Raw genomic sequence first — 25,354 nt, 5'->3', positions numbered from 1 at the left:
GTGCAGAGGCTTTGATGGCTGAGTCCTTCCTTGGCTTCTTGTGGTTTGCAAAGCCAAGTCCTTTAAGAGTGTAGGTGTCTCTGAGTGGGCAGCCCAGAACTCAGTGAAGGTTGTGGCAGTCACAGAGACGTTCACTCCAAAACTCCAGACAGAAGGGGAACAGCATGCCAGTCACAGGGTTGGATCTGAATGTATGCCACCAAACAGGGGTTTCCTCTATCACTCCAGTGCTATCTGGCATTTCTTTTAATCCTCCTCTCTCACACCATGATCTCTGTTGAGAACCCTGTTAGCTCTCCATCGCATTGGGGGTCACCATGCTCAGCAATGTTCCCAGTTGTCCTGAGTCCAGGCCACGCTCCAGCTGGGCAAATACATGCCCCATGGGGAACCAAGGGAGTTGAGCTTGTCCCTCCAGAGGCTGTACAGCTTCTTGCCCAAGTGTTTAAGGAAGTGGAATAGAAAGTTGTGTCTTCCCAGTAGAGAGAGATGTGTGTGGACCAGCATTGCAGCATGTTGCAGAACACAGGTCCAGCCTCCTTCTTTACAATCTCATTACAGGAATCTTGTGCTGATAATATAAAATGGCATAGAGGTTCTCTTGTTGCCAGTCTAATATATTCCTCAGTTTAGGCCTACATGTACTTTTTTTTTCTCCCTAAAGCACCTAATTTAGTTAAAAATGGGATTTAGGGGCTCTTGTAAATTTAATTATAAAATACTTTCAATTCATTTGAAGATATCATCATGTGAACATTCATAAGATTTTCTTTGACACTCATGATTTAACATGCAGTTGTTTTCATAAGTCATGTTGCAGCAGAGTGATCAGCAATTAAAAACATAGAATTGTGCTAGACAGTGTAAAGCCCTCCTGTAAGTGCACCCCAAAGGGTGGTTCAGTCACCACTTTGCATCCTGGTGCCATGTTATTACTTAACACGCAGAGGTGGTTTTAATGCTTTGTGTACAACCAAGGCTTTAAATGATCTGTCCCATGGAAATGAAGATGAATGACAACTCAGCAGTCTGCTACCAAATGTTCATGCTAATTTTTTAGTCTTACATAGAAGAAGGCAAAGACCATGATATAAATGGACAATCAGCCCTCTTCTGGATGCTCGACCCTGTCGTTTTGAGACTCAGTTTTGACATTACTTAAAGTAGCATGTAACAATGTGGAGAAGAGAAAGTTAAAATCTTATGTGTTAATAGAAGAAAGTATTAGGAATTAAGATGCTGATTTATTAAAATATCTTGTGGAATAGCAAACCAAATCTCTTAAATCCATTGTTCAAACAGAATCCTTAATACAAGGATTTAAGACCAAATACACTTCTTCTCCAGTATAATGTAACGCTGATTTGTAGAATCGGAGCACAGAAAAAATATTATAAAAATAATGTTGTTGGAAGAATGTTAAGCACATCTTTATGAAAAACCAACATCACAGGAGCAGTCTGGTATTGTTCTCTCTTTGCACTGCAGCATGTGCAACATCCAGGTCACTGCCAGTGCAAGGCAGACAAGCTTAAGCTGCGATGAGTGATACTGAAGGGGGGGCAGGGGAAGGGGGGCTGTGCCTGTGGATCTGGATTGTCTCAAACGCAGACCCCAAGCAGAGATCCAGCACTGGCAAATACAGTGGGAGTCTGCAGGGAAACTCTGCAGCTTAAGTCTGCAGGGAATGGGAAAGAGTAGTTCCAGATAGGCCACCTTGACAAAGGTATTAGGTGTAGCAGGACATGCTGGTGTTCTGAACACACTGACAGTTATGAGCTTTTTAAGCAAATGTTTCTCATTTCTTTTTTCTCTTTGTTAGTTAAGTTGGATTGGGTGGCTGGTGCTGAAACAATTTAATCCTTGTCTACAAAGCAATTTATTGCAAGTTATTGCATCCTATTGAAATTGATTGCTTTATTGTTGTTGGCGTGTTCTGTGCTTTTTCTTTTAGAAATTTCATTTTGCAAATGTAGTTATAATATTTTACATGTGTAGAGTGCCTTTCATCACAAAATACTTCACAAACTAGACAGAGTTTTTGCAGTTAGTTGTTTGAAAGTGACTTAGGCTGGTATCAGGAGACACAGCTATCTTTGCCCATACAGTCCAGTCAGGCTGAAAGTTTTTCTTACTGTCTACTTTCTTGTAACCCATATTGTCACCTGAGTAATAAATAGCCAACTTCCATTCCTGGCTTAGATGCATTTACTTCTGTGACTCAAAACCTGAAGTACTTTCTGGGAAGGAAAACAGTTTCAATTACACTGGCTGCCACACTGTTGGCCTGATTGGCCACAAAAAAAAAAAAAAAAAAAAAAAAAAAAAAGGCAGAAAAAAAGCTAGAAAGGTATTGAGATCTAAAAAATAATATATTTTTAACTCCTATTATTTTCTTTTTGTACATTTTTAGGCATGAATGATCTTGAAAAGTGTTACTATTCCAGATCCTGTGTTTATTTGGCAAACTGCTGCAAGATTTAAAATTTGCATTAGTCTTTTTTATTTTATTGTGTACTATGGCCTAAAGCTAAGACACTGTATTAATAAAACTGACCAGCTAGAGGTAAGGGCAACAGATTCTGTGCTCTGTGGTAAGCTGGCCTTAAACTTGAGCAAATCCCTGAAAATTCTGTGGCATTCAGTGAAAGAACTGAATTAATTTAAACTGAACTGCACACAACCTTTTAAAAACTAAATCTGGTACATATATGGATAATACTGCTCTTAAATATTCAGTCTCCTTTACTTACTTTAATTCAGCGGATTTTTCACTGTCTCCACATAATTTCCGTGTAAAAGGAAAGGCTAATCTACTGGTTCAGACAAAAGGCTTAAGCTCAGATGATCTCTGTTCTGTTTCCTTTTTATCATGTTCTCGCATTTTTTCCTCCATCTCTAAAAAGGAGATGACAGCGCTTCACTGCCTCATGATTGTGGAAGGATAAATACATTGATTGTGAGACGTTAAAAATGATGGAGCCAAGTATGTAACTTGGCCAATTTATGTGTATACATTCTTTCAAATTAGGAGTTGGGATATTCTGTCTTGGAGAAGTGTGGAGGAGCAGTTTAGCTAGCTTGCTTAAGGTATTTAGTAGTGAAATGGTTAACAAAATATAGATACAGGCAATGTTTAGGGTTTAGAGTTAACACCCTATTGAGATGATTGAAAATAGTTCACATCTTGCTGAACTGTCATTTTGAGCTGACTGCCAATTTAAGAACATATTGCTGCCTCAGTTAACATATGGTTCGAGTTGATACAGTTTTCTGTGCAACCATGAGAGCTAGACACATCATTATATGAAAATGAAAACAAATGGCTGAGTCCTGAGCTTGCTGCTTTAGGCCCCCCCAGTGTAAGCACGAGTTCAAAGCCACCTAGTCTTCCCATTTGGAGATTCCTGCAGCATGAGAGAGCCCGGGTGTGATGGTGAGCCACAGTAACCTGCTCCTGTGCCACAGGGCTGTGGCATGCAGCCTGCAAGGGACATTCCCAGGACAGAGGTTTTACGGTGTGAGCACAATGGCTGCGATCCCCTGGGCTGCTGTACCTAATTTGTCAAGATTTAATTAGAGTCTGGGATTGGTGAGCCTCCTTTTGGGATTTCTACTCCTTTACTGTGTCATTGGTGTTTCAGATATGTTATGCTGGGAACTTTAAAGGACTGAACCCCAAGGTCTGGCTGCATCTTAACTGTGTTCTACTATAAGCTAATGCTAGCAGACCAAAGAATAAAGTTTCTAAGGAAACACTTTGTTTAGTGAGCACCATGAGGCAGCTTTTAGTGTCTGCAGAAGTAAGGTTGAAAAATTTTCTGCTGAATTTATAATGGCTCTGTTCTAAAGCACCTGCGTTTGTTTTTGCATACTAGCTCTCTTTTTTTCTGATGTGATAGAAACTCCATAGTTGTGCTATGATTTGCTTTGCTTTTCTTAGTTTAAGTTACAGTTTTAGCACTGCATCTTTTTTGTACTTAGACTAGGTAAATTTTGCTATATTTTCAACTCACTTGTTATCCACATATTTTCATTGGTGAAGTTCCCAGTATGTCTCCTATCATAATAGAAAAATAATTCACTCCAAACAAATTATATTTGAATTATTTTGAAGGTATGACTAAAGCTGACAAAACCAAAATAAAAAGCTGAAGCTGAGATTTCATCTTTTCTTGGGCTGTGGGGCAGATGCAGACCAGAGCGACTCAGGTTATGTGTACAGCATAAAGCTATCCAGATTTGGATAAATGGACTTCTTTCCTTGTACATATGGCTTTGAAACTGGCTTATTTCCCAACATTCTTTTTGACTCAACTTTCAGATTCAAAGGAATCCAGATATCTGACCAAAACTCATTTAATTTTCTCCTGCCTATTAAAAGTAAGTATTTGTGCAAAATGAAACCACAAATCAGCTCAGGTTAGCTTGTGAGATTGATGAACCGTAATGAATCTTTCGATGAACTCAGTCTAAATTTCAAGCATGTAATAAAATACAAAATCATATCCAAAAGTCGCTTTGAGTATATCCCTGTATGTCTCATAATTTTATTCTTTTTTCTTTTTTTTGTGGGTCACTTATTTTGGGGCCCTTACAAGCCAGCCAACTGACAGAAATGCTGTTTAGCAGTCCCACCTGCAGGTTATCTATAAAAGCACTGCTATACAAATTGCAGAGACGAGCACCAAATGGCTGATTTTCGGTGATAAGGTAATGGCAGGGCAGCATTTAATTCTCTGGAGCTGCGGGAGGGCGTAGGCCAAAATCTGTGGCTGCTGCACAGCTCAGGTTTGTCCAATGCATGGTTACCTCCTGTGTGTTCTTGGATGTGATGAGAGGCTCCTGCTTCCCCCAGACAGTGTCCTGCCCGTGGGGAGATCCCAGCTCGCCGTGGCTGGGAAGAGGTTGGGCGGGGCAGGCAGGTTGGGCGTGGCATCAGCCTTACATTGGGAGGATTACACTAAGCAGGATGCTCGCTCCAGTGTTCTTTTCACTCAGGCTGATATTTAACAGTAAGCTGATAACTGATTTTAGAAGCAAATTTTCCCCTTTCTTTTATGCATAATCCACATTTTAAAATGGCAGCATAGGGACCGTAGCTGTTAAGTAGAGATGACTACATTCTAACTGATGTATTAGACCTATGTGAAGATTTCTGTGTTTCTTACAGGGTGCTACTATGTTTATGTTCTTGTTTGCCACAGGGAACCTGTTGGATTTGTCTTATGAGATCTTGATTTTTGGAATCTCGATTACTACCATTAGGGTCAATGACTCTGTAGCTGTACCACTACGCTTTGACCTAGCAGAGTGACACTACTTTGTAATTTATAGGTAGTGAGAGGAAAGGAACCAGGATGCATTTCATTGATCTTTCCATGTTGTAAATATAAAATTCATGTGCATTTTTGTTTGCTTTATGGCTGTTCTCTTTCCTTTTCCTTATTTAATATGCACTTCATACTGTGCCAAGGGGGTCAGTAGGGCAAATCAAGGAGCCAGATGGCTTCCCTCTACCCTAAGGAAACATACCAATATTTAGCTGGCCATTTTCCCAAATAAAGGCAAGACTGGAATCCACAATAAATGGGAGAGTTGGTTAAAGCTGCATCCTTTTCTTAGATTCACGGCTACAACCTCCTTGAGGCATGAGCTTTTTATACTTCACTGCCGCTTTCTACTTTCTCCAAGTAACTGCATCTTAGAAGATATTAGAGGGGGGTACAGCTCATTTTATTTATGGCCTTTGCACAGTAACAAGTTTCAGTTATTATAATCTGACTGAAATAAGAAACCATAATCCATGGATGAAAAGACAGTGGACAAACTCAGTTAAATCCCTAGTACCCTGAGGACGTATATTTTGTCCATTTCTGGTTTTTTATGTTCCCTTTTTTCTGCTGTTATTCCCAACTTTAACTTTTGAAAAGCCAAGCAGTTTAAGTGGCCGGGCCTGGGGAGCTTATTTGTATGCAGCACAAATTTCAGGATCTGTTCCCAAGCCTGTGCAGAGTGAAAAATGGCCTGCATTTTCTTGATAGCCCATGTGGTTGTAAAGAATAAATGGCTAATGAATTACAGATGAACATTGACGCAAATTAATCTTCCTGATGTCCCTGGGTTATATGGCAGCCATTTAAAAGTTTAATCAATACACTAAAGTTGAAAACATGCAGGCACTGCAGTTGTTTGGATGTAATAAACATCAGAGGGAAACGGGAGGCTTGTACCCAGTCCATGTATCATAATGACAGGTATTTATGTTTAATGGACTAAATATTTTTTATTGGAAGAGAGCAAATGTCAGCTTAACTTTGTAAGCCCCGCATTCAACTTTCCTTTGAGGTTGGTGAGAGACGGCTGACATGTCATTGAAAATGAAATGTAAAAAAACCAATTGAGACAAAGCGAGGATAAGGAGCTGTTTTGCCGACGAGATGTTGCTTTAATGCTCTGCAACTATTCATTAAATAAAATGTAAACTCTACCATTTCAAACGTTGCAGTAAAATGCTTTACTAGGGCAGACTTTTAATGGTTATTAGGGAAAACAAGAGCCAACCGCTGCCAAATATTCTTTTCTGGGAAACATTTTATTTGAAAAGTCTTTTCCTGAGTTACAGTTTCAGAAGATTTATAATTATGGAACAGTCATCTCCCCCTCCCCCTTTCTTTTTTGAGACAAAGAAAAACAGAAAAATAACTTTCAGTATAACCATTTGATGGTCTTTTTTTTCCTCCTTTGAACAGAGTAATAGCTTTATATAAGTTTCCCAGAGACTTAGATATTAATTGCACTTGAAATCAATAAATTTTAGAGCCATGTGTGTCCAGAACTTAACCATCCTTGCTATAAATGGAGAAGGAGGCTATGCAAGACTGCCACACTCACCAGGCCTGCACAGTTGCATGGCTATGGGAAAGACCACATGAAGTTATATTCCTTATGTTGAGAAAAACATTGTCATATCATTTGGTCTTATGAGAAGACAGACTTCTTCCCTGTTAAACAAAAAATTCAAATACATGGGAGAAAAAGAGAAGAACATCCTGTACCCACTTTCTGTAATCTCTTTTAGTACCCTGTTTGTTGTCTGATCTTACCTGGATGGGCTCTTGATGGTTTAAAGTGGTCTCATAAAGCTTCTGGTAATGTGTACTGTGAAAACAATCAGAAAAGGAGGATGGTTGAAATCCTGTGGGTCGCAGGTTGCTTTCTTGGTGATTGGCTGAACTGGTTCTCTTGACTTCATCAGCTGTCTAAAATATTTCAAACATTTAAATAATTGCTCTTAACAGTGCAGTGAGTCATCTGGTGAAAGTTTGATGACTGCCCTCCTATTTTAAGATCTCCAAGCCTTTACCAAAGGCTATTTAAGCCAGACAAGTGCATTGGGAGAATGACAGAAATCTTATATTATTTCATAGGCAGTGAACATGCTTCTGGTTAGATAGAAATGGTAGGCAGACCTTTTTAATTTGTTATTTTAGCAAATTTTTCTCAACATATTTTTATGTTGCATCAGGTTCTGCTCAGTTAAGGTGGCTACTAATATTGAATTGTGAATTAATCTACATTTGCCTCAATAATGTTGTGGATTTATGGTGTCATGTTTATAAGGTATCGTACACTGCTTCCTGATGACAAAATAATTGTTGAAGAGCATCTGAAAATGTTGTTCATCTACTCCCTAGATGACAAGCTATTTCCATTTCTGAGCAAGCCCAATAATAAGTGTTTACACCATGAAAAGTAAAACACTGAAATGTGTACATTGGCCAGACAGTCTGTGAAGGCTGAAGAACTGTGTGGCATAAGACTGAAACCACACAAAAATGGCCTCTTTTAATTCTCCTCTTCTGCTACCCGGTCACATGCCACAAATACTGTAGCTTCTTAATCTCAAGGACCCGGTATGGCCTAATCTGATCGTGCTCCAGACACACTACTTGGTCCTGACCCTGTACCCTGCACTACAGAGTGGGTTACTCTCTGCATGGCATGGCCACTCCCCACTATGTCTGGAATTTGCCTGGAATGCAGTGCCAGGCAGCTGAGCCAGGACTTCCTGGGTTTTGGCCATTAGAAATGCCCTTCACTGTCACTGGGGAAGAGGAAAGTTGGAACCTTGCTGGTTCAATAAAGCATCAAAGACTTAGAAGCAGCGTTGCAGTGTCCTGCTGAATTAAGTTACAGTTTGGTTCAGCTTAAAAAATTGTCTTTTGTTTCATAAAGCTCAAAGGCAGTTTTCCAAAACCGCTCAAGAGCAGTAAGCTTTAGTGGCAGGTGAAGTAAAACAGCAGGTATCTACAGCAAAGCATTAACAAGATTGCACCAGACAGAGGTGGTGCTAGTAGAAAATTGGAGGTAAAGAGTGGATGACACTAGATTGATTCTCTCTGTCAGATGGAAAAATCTCTTTTCAATAACTATTCACAACAAAATATGAAGTTCTCTGTAAAATGGTATATTGGGGAGTGCAAGCCACTATCCAACACACTACTCCAGAAACAGAAAATTTAATAAGTTATTTCCTAGATCAAACTATTATACTTTGACTAAATTAGTCTGAGTCAGATTTTTACAAGAAGCTTGAACTTCAGAGAAAGAAATCCCTTTTGCTGGGGTTTCTGAATATTTAAGTTCTGTAGAGAGGCTGCTGCTGTTATAGGCTTAATGGATAAAATAGACACATTTTACTTTTTATATAAAAAAGTGAAAATATCTGCTATAAAATATTTCTTTTAAAGCAAAAAATGTGACAACTCCAAGACTTCACATTTAAAGTGAGCTTCAATTTCATTGAGAGGAAATATCTAAGGACTTATCAATTGGCAGGATTATTAGTGATTAAATGCAGCTTTTTGAGAACACTTTTGTTTCAGTTCAAAGCCATATATGTACTTACGTATAGCAACCTCACCCAACTGTCTTGAAGATTTACCACTCCAGACACACAAATCTACCTGCTCACCCCTTGCCTTAATAAGTAACAATGAAAAAATTTAATGGTGTTTTATCTGTCCATCACAAAAAATTACTTCTGACTGCTGTCTGGGTGATGTTTTCAAGGCTGATGCTTACCAAGCATTTAAGTACATATTGTGTTTCAGTTTTTTCCTACATAGTACCAGTGCAACAAAGATGCACAGTACATCTGTCATATATTCAAAATATTTAAATAGTGTTTTAAAACTAATCATCTAAAATTAGTTTAATCTTAAGCGAGAAAGGAGATAGGACACCATGATTTGGTGAAGTACCTTTTTCTTTACTGTGTTCTGTTTAAATTCCTCAGGAATACAAATGTGATGTTAAAGGGGGAAAGCAGTTTGAGAATAATGCCAGTCGCAGCCTTCTTAAACTGGGAGCCACAGTCCTGACAGCTATTAAAAAAATAAAGTAACTTTTGGGTTTGATTTTGTATACTGAGCACATGACAAAAAGGTTTACTTCTACGTTATCCTGCAGGTGTAACTGCTGTCTGTCAATTTATCATGTATTTTATTTTGATGATGAGAGAACACTAGGGAGAATAAAAAATTCTCTTCATCAAAAACCTTAACAGGAAAGAAAAATGTCTCAAGACAATTTCATGTATTGGTGGTTATTTTTGATGGTTAAAAGAATTATCTGAAAACAAAGAAGTCTTTCACAATGAATCTAAACACAAAAGCTTTATAATAACATTTACATCTGTGTATCATCCATGTCTCCAAATGCAAGTCATGAATAACACATAAACTAGAGTATATAGGGAACAGAAGTGCTAGCACATCATTTAAAATCCAACACACCCTATCGTCAGTGGAATCAAATACACAGCAGGAATGGTTCCAGTTGATAGACACACAATGAAGTCATTGAAAATGAAAACATATTAATTATGTTTCTAGAGGTTAAGAGAGGAATGGCTGAATTCTCTAATCCTGGGCTAATATTAGTGCCCCAAATCCATGCAGGAAAGTCTGTAATGTTTCAAAAATTGTAGAAAATTTTAGTCACACTTATTTGTATCTCACCCATGATTGACTCTACAGAATGGGGGTAACAGGGGGAAGAGCAAGAAGTACAAAACAAAGACAAAACCAGGGAGAAATATCAACAAAAAAAAGATGTTTTTAGTCCAAACAAGCCACTTGCCCTACATGAGCTAATTGTAAGAATAGACCATTTCTAAACTGCAGCTGTTATGTGCTTAAGCAAACCCTGCTGGGAGAACAGCTTTGTAGAACACCTCTCCTTACACAGACACATGGAGCGTCCTTTAACGGAGGAATTCAAAGTGCAGTGTGACAGGGAAATCTTTTCTGCATCCAAATTTTCCTGAGCTCATTACAGGATGTAAGCCTAGCTGGTCACTCTGACATAGGCTTCCCTTAAGTTTTCTATTTTCATTATCTTTTTGCCTATATTATATCACAGCAACCTAGGGTGAAGACTGTGTGTGGGTATGTTGGGTTGAAATGAGTAAGGGGGGGCTGAGGGGAAGGGCTCAGGTTGTGTGATATAAAATGATAGGTGTCAAAATCCCCACAAAATATCTAGCTTGGTCACAGTTGTTTTCTTTGTATAATATTTTTGGTTGTCACTGGGGAGCAGTAAGATCACTCATTTCATAGTTAATTTTAGATGTATTCTTTCTCTCCTCTTTTCCCCACCCTCCCTCAAATCCTTATCCAGTCATCTTCAAAACAAAGCTAGTGCACCTGGGTTCCCAACTATATTAACTCTGTTGTGCTGCTGTGCTGAGCACCTCTCTCCTTAAAGTCTTTATGCTAAAACCCAAATCCTCCCAACAGCAAGGGGTTAATTGTCTGTTTTCAATGTACTTTAAAACTCTCAGCTCTTGGGAATGATGTTTCCATGAGGATTGACTGTAATTACAAAATAATATAGGCACTCTGTCTGATTTTCAGGGAATGATACTTAAGTCCTTGCTGGTTTTGCTGCATGTGTTTATATTGGGGCTCTTCTTTCAGTGTACTTGCTGCAAGGTATTTGCAAATTTGAGCCTTTGGGCTTTAAATGTTGTGCTGCTTCTTCTGTTCCTTATTCACTACAGATTAGGTATAATTGATGACCTGCATTTACAGACATGGGTGGTATACAGATGTAAATGTTATTATAGCTTTTATATTTTATGTTCTTTCTGAAAGATCATTTTGTCTTTGAATAATACTCCTGTTCAGATTTTGGGGGGTTTATCTCTAAAAGAGAATATGAAATGGATATTGCACATCGTATATTTCTTAAAAGTAATTTGGAATTTTAGGGTATGGGATTGGTGGTGACTGATACACTGCCTGGATGAGATATATCCCTTTGAAAATAACAGCGCCAGTACATGCCTGCATCTGTCTAACCTCATAATTCACTTTCACATTGGGTTATGGATGTCTGCATTCAGTGAGTCTATCTTCCCTTTAGGTATTATTTCAGCCCTTTGAGATAATAAGGAAAGTTTAATTGCGTTGTTAATTGATTTTTTGCACAACATTATTACCTTGATTGATTGCAGAGTTGATGAAAATGTTAGACACAGGCAGTGTAAAGTATCAGCCCAGTAAGGAGTGGGAGCCTTGTGGAGAATAGATAACCTTGATGTTAAGAGCTATATCCTTCAGATATGTCTTCCCTTGACATATTGATGGCCCTTGAAAAGGGAAAAGCTGATTGTATGCAGAATGCAATCATTAAACCCACTTCAGCTGGCTGTTGATTAATTTGTTTTTTCCTGAAGGATCTAGTTAAAGAGAAGGCCTCACTAGTATCAACAGCAGCCATTTTCCAGGCTTCAGATTATACTTAACCCTCTCCTAGAAGAAAGAAAAATGAGGCTGTCTTGGTATAGACAGGCAGATTGTCTGCAAACATTCAGTCCAACTGCAATTTGGGGATTATAACACTCACTTTACCCCGTTAACTACGGCTTCCTCTGTGACCTCTCCTCCCCTGCCTTCAGTATTCAGCTTTGCCACAGCTAGCAGAAAGTCACGTTTGATGTTTTCTGAGTAAGGCCAGTGTCTGTTCTCAGCAGAGATGCCAACAGGGATGTCAAGCTTGTTTTGCCCAAAGACTGAAATACTTCAGTAGCATATCGCTGCTTCCCAGGAGCCTCTCTGAAAGGACCACAGGGTTCACTGCACACACGTAAGTGGTTAAGCTTTCCTTATCCCTGAAAAGATCTTTCTTGTATAATTTTTTGTTATTACTTCTGAGGTCTTTGAGGTCTTCTGTAGGGCAGTTTGTGCTGTTCAGCGGTGCCCCAGGCTTAACAGCAGCACTCATGTGCCCTGTTGTAGAATACATTTAACCAAACAGTGGCTGTGTGTGACTGGCTTTCCTGCTGTGAATTCATGTGATGGTCTAATCCCAGACTACCTGCTACCTTCAGAGGACTTTCTGTTTTAATAGCACCCACTCTGAGAGCAAAGGTGAAGAGTATTGCCTAAATGGCCTTCCTGTGGCAGAAGGGGCTTCCTTGGCTGCAAAACGTTCTTGGAACTGAGGGACAGCTGCTGTCTTAAGCCTTTCTTTTCTTTGTAGCAGCAAATGACTCAACACATCCAAAATATATATGCAGCTTTAACCAAGCAATTTAATGCCTCTGAGTGTGGTGGAGATTTTATTCTTCAATTAACCATTTAAAGGATACTTGGTAAAGTCACAGGTTATTGATTCCTGTTTAGCTGGGTAGTCCCAAAGACAGTCACTCTTTTTTTGTCCTTCTGAGTGATTAATAGTGATCACTGCTGCTTGATTATTTTCTAGCCACACGTGTTTTATTAAGTCCATCATGAACATTTTGCCAGTGAGCTCTTTTTTCATATGGGGACGCGTAAACTTGTGACATAGTCAAGTCTGAGAAATTTGACCCATCCAAATAAGTAATTAATATTTCAAGCTGTCAAAGTGGGCGAATACTGATTAACTGACACACTCCAAAAGCTCTCACCAATAGCCACACTCTGGTGGAAAATGTTTACTAAGCAGAATACTTGTTAGAAAGTCTTTAGTGCTTTAACTAAACTTTAATGACTCTGACCCTAATGGAAGGGTTTTAATGTGCCTCTCGAGCTGTTTCTTAGTCCCCAAATTTTTATCTTTTATCCCCAATTTTCATAGAGACCAAAAGAGCACCTGTAAACGATGTTCTACTGGCCACTGTGATTTAACCTTCAGCCCCCTTCCATTAGCATATTTTATAAGGAGACTGAGAGAAGGGGAAAAGAGTTGAGGATAGAAAACGATGACAATATTTTGGCTTTCAGTACTGGAGGCAGGTTGGGAGCTAGACTATGGCCAGTAACTATTTAGCAATAGCAGATGGTGCTATATGTCATAGAGAAGAGAACAAAATTCTACTAAGAGGCAAGCCCAGACTTAGTCCAGAGAACTATGTATTTTCTGAATACTTTGTGTTTGGATCCAGATGCACTTTTGATTACACTTGATGCTAAATAGTAATAGTGACAGAACAGAGAAAGGAGCTCACCCATTGTTGTGGGCTCTGGATGTGTCTAACAAAGTTCCAGATGCCTTCAACTTTTGCTGGAAATCAAGGGAATCCAGGGCCTTGTAGTACCTGCTTCTCAAAAAACACCTATTTTTGTACTTGGAAAAATCATAGCAATCTCATTGTTAGCAGTTACTTAAATGTTTTTGAAGTTGTTGTTGTTGTTGTTTCTGAGGAAGGGCTTGTGGAAAGGAGCAAGTAATGGCAGACAAAGAAGGTTTCCTTAACTGTATCATAATGTGACAGCAGCGCTATTTAATTATGCTCTTTAATTTTATTTGAGAGACTTTCTTTCCCAGCTTTAAAAATAAAAAGCAACTTGTCTTTATTTCAGATGACTCTCTTGAGAAATTCCAAACCAGTTGAGCCAGACTGAATTTTCTATGGCTTTTTTTTTCCCCCTAATGTGAACTCCTGCAGCAGGAACACATTTGAGATCCAAAAACAAGTTTTACTCATGAGATGAGCCAAATTTATGTCTAAACTCTCCAGAAGGGCCCTGCTGCTCAAATTTTTTTTCACAGAAGAATTTGTAATTTTATTGGAATGCTTGCAGACTTTCCGAACAATTATTCCAAAAGTTTGCTTTCTGCCCCATAAATCATGGTACATTTGTTTAATTCTATCACAGTTACTAAAAGAACTTACTTCCCTCTTTTTTCCTCTCGCATTTTACTGCTAATTCAATCTGTGCATGGTTAAGGTTTGTGAAGTATGATTTAATTATAGTCACTTTTTGTTTTCTTAATGACCTTGTCGTTCTTTATGGTTTAGTTCCATTGCTGAGTAGTGTAAGTTTTATTATTAGAATGTAGCCCAAAGAACAGAGCAGCCAGCAGAAAGGCCATTTTTGCATATGTTAGCCAAATTAACTGAAAATCTCCTAAATAATTGTACGGTGAGTGTACACCGAACGGGAAGGGATTTTAGAACCTCCTTTTCCTCCATCGTTCTGAATATGCAAAAAGTGTCTCTTGCATCACTTCGGTGGTCGCACCGTTGCATTAACAAAAGTAAGAGAAAGGCGGCTCAAAGCAGCGCTGGCATTTACGCCGTGGATATGAGAGAATGACAAATGCCTCGGACGCTGGAGGCGGGCGCTTGCCTCCCCCCGACGGCATTTCCAGCCTTTTGTTCGGAGCGCTGCCCCGCCACCGGCACCACCCTGGCGCTGCCGAGCCCGGCCCGGCAGAACTCGGGGCGAGAGGCTGCCTTCTCTCACAGGCAGAGGTTGTACTGGGCGAGGGGCTGCCTTCTCTCACAGGCAGAGGTTGTACTGGGCGAGGGGCTGCCTTCTCTCACAGGCAGCAGCACTTGTACCGATGCAGGCACTGGGCAGAGGCTGCCTTCTCTCACAGGCAGCACTTGTACCGATGCAGGCACCGGGCAGAGGCTGCCTTCTCTCACAGGCAGCACTTGTACCGATGCAGGCACCGGGCAGAGGCTGCCTTCTCTCACAGGCAGCACTTGTACCACTGCGGGCTCCGCCGGCGGCAGCGGGGCGCGCTCAGCGCTGCCGCCCGCGATCGCCGCCCGCCCGCGCGGCTCGGCGCGGCGCGGCGGGGCTGGCACAAAGAGCTGCTGCCCTCTAGTGTCCGGGGCCCGCCCGCACAGCGGGGCCGGCGGGGAGCGGAGCGCGGCGGGACCCGAGCGGGCAGAGGGCACTGAGTGTCCTGGTCTGCCCGTACTCTGCTGCTCTATTCACACCACAGGTGAGAGAATGACACACATCGAGGCCCAGAGGACTGCCAGCCCATACTTCCCTTCTTCCATCTCCTTCAAGGGCGTTCAGTATATATCCAAATGCAAGCATCAGTCCGCCCCTAAAATTTGGCACGCTGATGCTTTCTGTGCTCTTGAGTTTCTTTGATTACAGTATCTAGCTAAGAACAAAATTTATGAGTCCGAGTAATTGGAAAAAAAATCTACTTTAATTTTGCAACATATTTTACAGCAAGTATTTAATTATAAAGTCAGCATTAATTCTCTCCATGACAGTAACAGTGCAAAACTGGTAAAGGTACACTGAAGAGACAAAAGCATTTGGTTTGGAGTTTTAGTTTATTTGGTTGTGTACTTTTGTTGCGTGCTTTTTGTTTCATTTTCACTAGGAAGAGACGTTCCAACCCCCCAACATATTTCTCTGATGATAGTTACAATGAGCATGGAAAGATTCCAAAGAAATCCCGAGTGTAGAACCTTAAATTGTAGCAATGATACCCAGAGGAGTATGGAACTGGTTAATGATTTAAAGTATTATGCCCTAAATGCTCCTATTTTAGCCAACAGTAGAGAATCTGTAGACAGCACATGCCCAGATCAAAGCTGATCATGTCAATGTCATTCAAGGAGGGAAGGATACCCTCCTTTCCCCCTGCTCTCCCCCCTACCCTTTTTTTAAACAAAGTATGACATCTGAGGAACAGTGTGTTGATTGTTCCACTGCCAGGATACGCATAATGGAAACATTAGCTCCAAGATAACTTTTAATCTGTCAGCCTAATGGCTCCTTAATGTGTAGAGGGCTTTAAATGTATGTCAGCCAGGGCTGTATAAAGTAATATAGTTTGTGGCCTGAATGGATCTAGATGACTCCGCACCATGACACAATATGGTTTATTATTAAGTATCAGCTCATCAGCTTATTCCCACGGACTTGGACAAGCTTCTCAATTTTCCAGTAACAGATTATGTGAGAAAAAGCTTGCAGTGCATTTTTTTTTTTTTTTTTTTTTACTTTTTCTTTCTCCCCCCGCCTCCAAATTACAAGTTTCTTCCCTAGTTGCACTGGGAGCCCTGAAGTGTATTTACAGCAGGCTGCACTTTATCACACATCAGCTTGACTGCTAGTTTACACTGAACATTTATGCAGCTTCCTTGGCCCAGGATGCAAACTTCACATCTTTGTATTCCTATCACCTTCATTGCAAATTTTTCCAACATCCCCTCCCTGCTGACTGCTTTGCTCCCCCCTCCCCTACTCTCACTTCCCTGCATACTCCCCCCTTTTTCCTCCTTCCCACAAACAGGCCAGTGAGACTTGACATGTCACAGCACTTGTCTGTGCAGGATACTTGCAATAATTCAGTGTGTTAGTTTGCCTTCTGTGATTCCTCTCAGCTCTAGCTTAGGTGTATAATTCTAACACCATTGCTGTAGACTGGATACAGATTTGATTTTGTGTCTTTCAGTAATTTCTTTCAGTCTGAAAGACTATTTTGTGCCCCGTGCTGTAGGGTGTCCAGAGGAAAATGTTATCATTTTTCGGCATCCCTGTGCAGGGAGCAGAGCAGAGGTAATTCATCTCCTCTGAATGGGAAGGTTACCTTCCTTGAATGCTCTTACCCTCAGAGAGAGGGGGGAGTCAGGATCAGCAGTTACTACTGAAGGTATGTCTTCTTTCTCCAGGAAACCTGCAATGGACCACAGTCCCTAATTCACAGGCACCTCTTTGGCAGTATTTGGGGACCACTCTGTGAGGACTGTGGCCCTGGTGAAGGAATTCTGCCTTAGCCACAGGTAGCTCTGTCCCCAGCCTTCTCAAGCACAACCTCACCCCTTTATGCATAGCTACTTTTTAAGAAATTGTGGATAATTTTTGCTTACATATACCATTTCTATCCTCTTAAAAATAAATTAACTAGTTCATAACATAAGGAACATTAATATTTGTGCATTCATTATGTGAGCACTTATGAGTATGTTATGATAATATTTTAGGGAATTTATCTAGGTTTTGTTTCTTGCTGCGGTATTTCAGGTCATTTTAAGATTCTTTTCCACAGCATTTAACTGTGGCATAACCAAAAGCATTCTTATCTGTTGTATTCTCCTCTTTCTGTAGCTACTTCTTTCTCTGGTTTGAGGAGTCCTGTGCCTTGACTCCAGCTGGGAGCAATGGGGAAATGTGGTTGCAGCAGACAGATGAAATGGTAGCAGCCAGAGAGCCCATCCCATTACCAAGGGCAGCTGCAACTCTTCTCTTCTTGTCCTGTGTCACGGCGCAGTTTGTGAGCTCGCTCCTCCCCACGCTGGCAGAGCTTTGCTGGCTGGGGCAGAGTGCAATTCTGAGTGGATCTGTCTGGGTTACACACTTGGCAGTGCTTGGTGACTCCGATGATCCCTTACACCTTTTCTTGCCTTCCAAGGGATCTTCTCAGATTCCTGTGTCAGAGAATTTATAGGCTGGAGGATCATGTGCCATAGAAACAAGTATTCTGTTTCTCCAAAAGGAACTGAAAATAAGTTGTCAACTAGACAACTAGTTAAAGTTGTTAGAATTTCCAGGTAGATAAATACAAACAAAAAACTTACTAAACTCCTGTACAAAAGGGTTTGCTTTTGGGCTGGGTTTTTTTTTTTTTTTTTTTTTCCTCCAGCCTTTACATATCCCTTAGATAAAAAGATTTTTAAGAGTTTTAGATTAACTTGACTCATGGAGGTATTTTGCCTAAATCAGTAGCATTATAGACTTTAAATTGTTCATAGATAGGTATTTATTCTCCTCTAAATTCAGTCAGTAGGGAATTGCTTTCCTTTATAGGAAGTTTATATTAATATTTAAGGGAATTTCACAGCTTCTGTTCATTAATTGTAGAATATGCCCAAGTGCCTATGAAAAAAATGATAATGGCATTGATATTTCATCCTGAAGGGTCTCAAAACAATTTACAGATTGGTAGTATAACCACACTGAAATGCACCCAGCTTCTTGGTGGAACATGGCAGCTGTTTAATAGCCCATAGCAAAACTATGCAACAGCAGGTTGTGCAGAAAGAGATGAATATGGATCAAATACAAATTGGCAGTGGAGGATTTAGGTACTGTGCTCTAATTAAAGTTAGGTGAAGAGGAATTCCAGTAGAATATTGAGTCTGTGTATGGAGTGCTACACTTTATCTGACCGCAGCTCCTGGTAGCAGCCCTGTGGTTAGTCCATGTGAAAGACAGGCAGAAGGCTGTGAGCTGAAATGTACTCCCTGATGGATACTGCAGACCAGCGTTTGACAAACACATTTAATTGTGAATACTTTGCTGCTTTCACTTGCAGAGGGGCTTATTAAAAACATTTGATGTTAAAATGGGTGCCTGGTAGGGATGTTGGGCAGATGTGGCAATAGGTTTTGATGGGGGTGGCAAAATTTTTTGGCTTGACTACTTTTAGTAATTATTTTTAAAGAAAGCTGAATGCTACTGGAGGAAGCCGTGTTGCTGGAAGCTGGCCAAGTTGTGATGACTGAGAGGTGGGTTTTTCTAAATGTGGAGGATTAATGGGATAGGAAAAAGGCAACAAGATGCTACCAACAACAATTCCCTTAGATCACTGTTGGCTTGAGATGAATTTTGACCTGTAACTAACTATGGCTGTGTGATCTCTAGGTCTAACACTTCCCATTGCAACTTGTTTTTGCCACTTCTGATATAATACACCTGCAAACCTTTTTTTGCTCTAGCAAAGTGTGTAGAGGTCTAAAAGCACCATAGCTCTCTGCAAACTATGCCAAATTTAAAAGGAGCTAACATGACTTGAACTTTTCCACATGCTTTAGTATGCATGTATGTATGTATGTATGTATGTATTTATTTATTTATTTGGATAATTGGGTTTTCCCTCAGCTAAGGAAAGGCTGGTGCTGCTGACATTACAATGTGTTTGTGAAGAAAGACTGATACCACAACACATGCGAGCAACTGCAAGGTCATTACTTACCCAGCGTAATTAGAACATCCATTCCGAAGGATGGAAACATTTAAAAGATAAAGAGTGAATTTAAAAATGATTCTTCCCAATGCAGTTTTTTCATAATTATAGTTCTAACAGCTTGTGGTGATGGTGGAATCAGCTACTTAAGAAAAATTAGAAGCCTCATTCAGGGAAGATGATCCCTCAAGAGACCTTGTGCTGTCATTTCTTAAGAACCTTGAGCAGAAACCTCATTCTAGATGCTGTGTATTGTTTTGATGTATAGGGGGTATACTTAGCTTATTATGGCCAATGCTGGATATTTTAATTAAAAACACAAGAACAGCCACAGATGTATTGTTTTCCCCTCATTCCTTCCCTTGTCTGTGTGCAAAAGAGCAAGTGTACTCCCAGCCCTGCAAGGAAAGAATACCATAGCAGATAGGCAGAAAAAAAGCAGTAGCTTTCCTAAATTCACATGTGACATATCTTAGCATCAAAATTCTTGTTGCAGCACACAAGCATTTTGCAGTTCTCTGAGCTTTCTGTAGTTGCCAAAGGGAGGTGGGACATAAAGAGGAAAAACAAAGCAAAACAAATAACCATGCCAGTCACCGCATTTAATTTATGAGCAAGATTATTGTTTTACAAATAACCTTCATGATAAACAAGGTCTCATGGCAACATTTTCAACTGTGCTTTTATCAAGGCTCTCTGAGCAGCATGTGTAATATGCCTGGCAATCGAATCACAGCTGTGTGCCTGGGTAGGGAATCTCTGCGGAGACAACACTTCCTTAATTTAAACAATTGTAGGCTGCAGGATTTCAAAAATTTCAGCTGACTTTAACTGTCACTAGCCCAAGCACCTTTATCCCCAGGCGAGCAGCAGCAGCTGGATTTCATTTCCTGCTGCCAGACTGTCCGACATCTTTGCTGAACATCCCGGGAACAGAGCGTCTTTACTTTAAGGATTTTATTCAAGGTGACAGCTCCTCACACTTTAGCGTTCAGATCACCTCAAGTAGCTGAGATATCAGTGAAAATGAGAGCACTTCTCCAGCAAACTCCAAATTTAGATTGACTGAGGTTATCCTTAGGCCTCTAGACCCAGCCTCCACGACAGCACAGGCCTGCCAGTAACTTTAAAACTACAGTGGAGTTTGTAATGATGTCTGGGGAGAAATATTCTGCCAGAGCAGTGGAGGATACTATAAGCGATAGGAAATGATGTCAGATTTAGTTAGGACTGGAGACAGTGTTAGAATATACTTGGCATAATATGGCACCGGTATCTCTGTCAGCATCTCTGTTTTCTGTCACGGCACACAATCCCAGGCCTGTCTGTAGCCCTGACAGTGTCTTTTCAGATCAGGTTATTGCCAACTCGGAGACTGGCTCGGCACAGCACCATACAGCCCCCTTTGTTTGAAGTCTGCCCTTTTGTCATTAATGCACTTGATGTCTATTTAAATCTGAGGTGAATACAGTATCTGTTTTCCTGTCAGGAGATCATTGACAATATTAATACCTCATGTCCTTGCCTCATTTTCTAAGCACTGACACCTAGCTATAGTCTCCAGCATTCATCAAACAGCACTCTCTCACCAGCATCTCTATAAACAGTCTTGCTTCCAGTCCTTAAGAAATGCAGCAGACCTCAAACAAGACTTTTATCAATGCCAGTGAAAAAGGAGTCCAAAGAATGTCATTAATAAACTGCTCATATCCTTTGCATTTAGAGCTCTAAATGTCCTTGTTGCCAACTTGGGATATCTGTTTAGGGAAAGAATAACTTGGTGGTCATTAGACTCTTGTTTAGGAATGCTGTTATCTTTTGCATGTGGAAACTGCTTCACTAGTGAAATTATTGAAATTGAAATTATTGAGGAAAGCTCTAAGCAGGAAGGGAAAATGAGCAGGCACTGCACTGTATAGTCCCCACTGCATTTATATTACTCTGAAGAGGAATGTTTTTCACAACAAATGACAGCTCTATCTCCCCCCCACAACCCTCATAGGAACGTGTTACCATCATGATGTCTTGGAGAGGAAGAAGAGCATGGGTTTAGATTAATCTTTCATGACCATGTCTTCCAAAGCTTTAGTAGCTTATCTTATGTATCTTAACTGTATCCAGACGCTATACTGGAAAACAATGGCACAGAATATAAAAGCTTGCATGGTTAATTCATACTGCAAGTGGGAACAGTAACAGCTGTGTGAGTTCTGGAAATCTTAAAACAAGAAAGAATTGAAGATCTGCTCCTCCCCCTTCTTTACCCTTTATGTAAGGCAGTGCTTGTCTCCTTTGGGCTAGGTTATGTTTGCCCTTATGGAGGTGAGCTGGATACTTCAGTGACTGCCCTGGTAAGACACTCCCAAGGCAGAGGAGACCCTTCCACCTTCTTTCTGCACATGGGAGATGACTTTAATTTGACTATACATGTCTGAGGGCTCAAAGAGCAACTCTGCTAGTAAAATTTAACATCTTTGAGGATGTTCACAGGTGGGATGTAACTGTGAACTTGTGCTTTCACATACCACTTAGTACCACCAGAGGGGATGCTTTTGAATAAGGTAGTGAGATTTGCAGGTATGTGTGTCTCACCCACGGCAGTTAAGGCTTCCTCAGGCATCTTTCTGTGAATACTCACTGTGAATAATGTGCCTTGCCTCCCAAAACCAGTATTATGGCTAATTATTGAAAGCATCCCACGTGTGCCAATATTTAGCGCAATTAAATTGTATCTTGCTCATGGGATGTTGCAATGTTGTTTGAAAAGACACTTTGGAAATGTTTTTATTGAACATTTATTTGTATGTATAAAAATGCTGGAGTCTAGGGAGGCCAACTGTTCTGGCCCATGTCTGTCAATGGCTTCCCATATAGATTTCAGCCCCTCACTTCAGCAGTCACTGAAAATAAGGGTGGTTTAGGAGCTTGCAGGATGACTTTGGAAAAGTTTGACAGGTTTTTCCGGGATCCACATTAAACTGTAATAATTTGCAGTTGGGTTTTTGTGTCTTTTTTTTTGGGGGGGGGCTGGGGTTTTTTTTTTGGTTGGTTTGGTTTTGTTGTTTTTGTTCTTTTTGGTTTCATTCGTCAGGAAAACTTTTTAAACACATAGCAGGGAGACAGCAGAGAGCACAAAATATAACTTCAACCAAGACTTTCTGGGGTTTTTTAGAAGCAGGAGAGAGGTACTCTGATTTAAAACACTCAGGATGATGTTTCAGTGTTATGTAGTTCTAGTTTTGAAGATACTCGTGGATGTATGTTTAACAGGATAGGTCATGTAGGTATTTGAACACATTTTTTCCAGTGGGTTCAAAACTACTGATTGAAATGGCAAAACTGACTATTTGAAATGCACAAACTTTCTTTCTTTTGCAGGACAAGACACCCTTTCCCTCCTTCCAATTTCCCAAGTTACGTGCTTTATTGCATGTCATTTTACTTCAATCCTAACTGTAATTAATTTCCTTTTTATTGTAGGCGTTTTGGGGAAATGTCGCTACATTTACTATGGAAAACATTCCGAGGGCAACAGATTCATCCGAGACGACCAGCTATAAAACACAGCGCTGCTCTGCGCCTCTTCAACCCCTCCACATAAGAAGCACAAATCGCATCTACATTTTAAGCGTGTAACTAAAGTCCTCTAGTGCCTTCTGCTGACTTTGCCAAGCCTGTCAAGATCATCCTTCTATCTTAGTCTGAGTAGTCACATAGAGATTGACATGATTGCCTTTAAGCAGGTCCCATCCAGCCGTGTGACAGACAGCTGCAGCCGAGCACCCGGCCGGGCAGGGGGAGCACGGTGATGGATTGCCTGGTCCGGGCTGCTGGCAGGAGAGCAGGGTCACACCTGGGGCCGGGCTGAGCCCGCTCCGTCCGCGGCGCCTCCAAAAGCACCGCCTTTATCTCTGCCAGAGTGGATGCTGATATCAAACTGTTTATAAAAGAGAGAGGCTGTATTTCAGATGAAAAAGCCCTTATCTGTTCTTATTTTTTTCCCTGTGAATTAAGTGCTTGTGTTTCTATCATCTCATACATGCTTGCACAAATCCTTTCACAGTTTGGTAGTACACCCACCCACCCACCCCCAAAAAGAGCCTAGATGGGTTATTTTTTCTTTCAGCAGGGAAAAAATATATGTCCTGAAAACATTTTGGCCGTGCAAAGCACTGTCAATTTGTATAGATGTTTACATGCAAAGGAAAAGGAATTTAGTAATTTCCCAGACAAATAAATTTTTCTAATTCTTGAATCACATCTCACTGTTTACTAGCTCTTACATTCAGAAAAGTGAACATTCCTTTATGTTGTAAAGTAATGTCATAGTTTAACTGTTTACACTTGGAAGAAGTCCTTGCTAATGATATTGACAGTGTGTATTATTCCTGGTTTATTGCACAAGCTGTTTTTAACTTTTAGGGATTATGTTTATAATTAAATGCTTAAATTTGGGGAAAAAAGTGCTTAAAAGGAGTGATATGAATCTGCCACCAAATGGATGTGATTATTCAGAGGGAAAAAGGTCAACAAAAGCAACTGGTGGAATTAACATAATTAGCAGTTTTACTAATATATTGGAGAGTTGATACCTACCTTTTGATATCTATGTAAGAAAGGCTATTGTCAAATTTTCAGTCGAGAAAATAAAAAGGCATGGCAAATTTTCTACTATTCTGATAAAGAGGTTGGACATATTTAGAATCATTAACTTGTTACTGTGGAAAAAAAATAAAGTCCCACACTTCATGCATATGTTGTGTTAAATTCCACTTGATACAATGGGATTGGCCAAGGAATATGCAAAACTTCTGATCTCCTGGCTGTTCCAAACCCATTCATGTTGATCCCAGTGCAGAGCTATCAATGCCTAGCTGTTCTTGGTTTGTTTGGAATTACTTGGTGGTCTTTATTCACTTTCCTGGTTAAAAAAAAAATAAAATATGAGTCTTTAGAAACTGTCTACCTTGGGGGCTTTTATCAGCCGGCATTACAGGTGGAAGTGAACTGAACATGGAAGGCAGTGGTGAAAGCAGATGTGACTGATGAAATAGTGAGGCACTGGCTGAGTGCCAAAGGAAAGCTTGCTGCTGCTCAGCATTTTGGGCCTCACTCAGTAAACGGAAGCCTTTGCTCACTCTGCAAGTATATAATAAATCTTTAACAGATACTTAAAACCACTGATGAACATAGAACGATGCAGTTCACACCACTTGTAGCTCAAATGGAGCTCTGAGCTGTTTGATTGGTGTCTGGAAAACACATTCTAGCCACTTGCCACGCCTCTTCCAATGTCATATATGACCACAAATGAAAGGCCAATTCACATTGCAAGTCTGAGGAGATAGCAGATAAATGAAAACTACATGCCTTTTTCTTTAATCAAAAGTATTAATAGAAATATTTAGGGCACTTGTCATCTGTTTTGGTTACCAAAATAACAGCAATCTTAGTTTGTTCCTATGATGATGTCTGTTTTGAAGCCTCTGCACATTTTGGCTATGGCAATGTTATAGGCAGCAGGATTTGGAATAGGGATGTTTAGAATAACCTAATGTCACTTTCAGTCTGTTTGCATATATGTTCTTGTCTTTATAAAAGGCTTTAACCCTGCCTCAAACAATAAACAGCACTTGCAAACTGACCGCATGATTTTTCCATCTTTATTTTGCTTGTTTACTTTTCCTAATGTCAAAACCATTTGAATCATTTTCAGGAGTGTTTTTTTCCTAGCAAAGCTTTGGAGGCAAAAATATTTTTGGAATGAAATTTGTACAAATTCTCTTCCACTTTGGATTTTGTTTTCACTTGGGGGATTAAATATGGTAAAGCCCTAATTGAAATCTGCTTGAAGGGAATTCACACTAAATATCTCTGATTCTGGAAAATCCAAAAGAAAATCTGTCAATAATTATTTTGTGTTAAGAGCATGGATTAGGATTTTATTTAAAAACATGCATGGATGTTTATTACTGTTTATACAAACATCTTATTTCTTTTTAAATATGCAGGACATTATATTTTCAGATGTGTTATGCTGAAATTCTGGTTCAAGAGATGGCAGAATTTTCACACCTGGTTCTTTCCTAAGTGGGAACTGTGCCTGAATTTCTTAAATGAACTCTCATTT

The 25,354-nt window shown here is 40.1% G+C and overlaps 1 protein-coding gene across 1 annotated transcript in view; it reads left to right on the top strand.

Moving 5' to 3' along the window:
- The window catches only part of LRMDA (leucine rich melanocyte differentiation associated), a 601,006-nt gene extending 576,159 nt beyond the window's left edge, over window positions 1–24,847 (top strand). Inside the window, 1 exon segment of the mRNA XM_084209966.1 lies at window positions 22,705–24,847. Coding sequence (XP_084066092.1) covers window positions 22,705–22,784 — 80 coding nt within the window. The 3' untranslated portion in view covers window positions 22,785–24,847.
- The last annotated feature ends 507 nt before the right edge of the window (window positions 24,848–25,354 follow it).

Source organism: Fringilla coelebs (genome assembly GCF_963513975.1).
Source record: "Fringilla coelebs genome assembly, chromosome: 8".
NCBI lineage: Eukaryota > Metazoa > Chordata > Aves > Passeriformes > Fringillidae > Fringilla > Fringilla coelebs.
The sequence above is the reverse complement of the archived record's forward strand: the minus strand, read 5'-3'. Positions and strand labels throughout refer to the sequence as shown.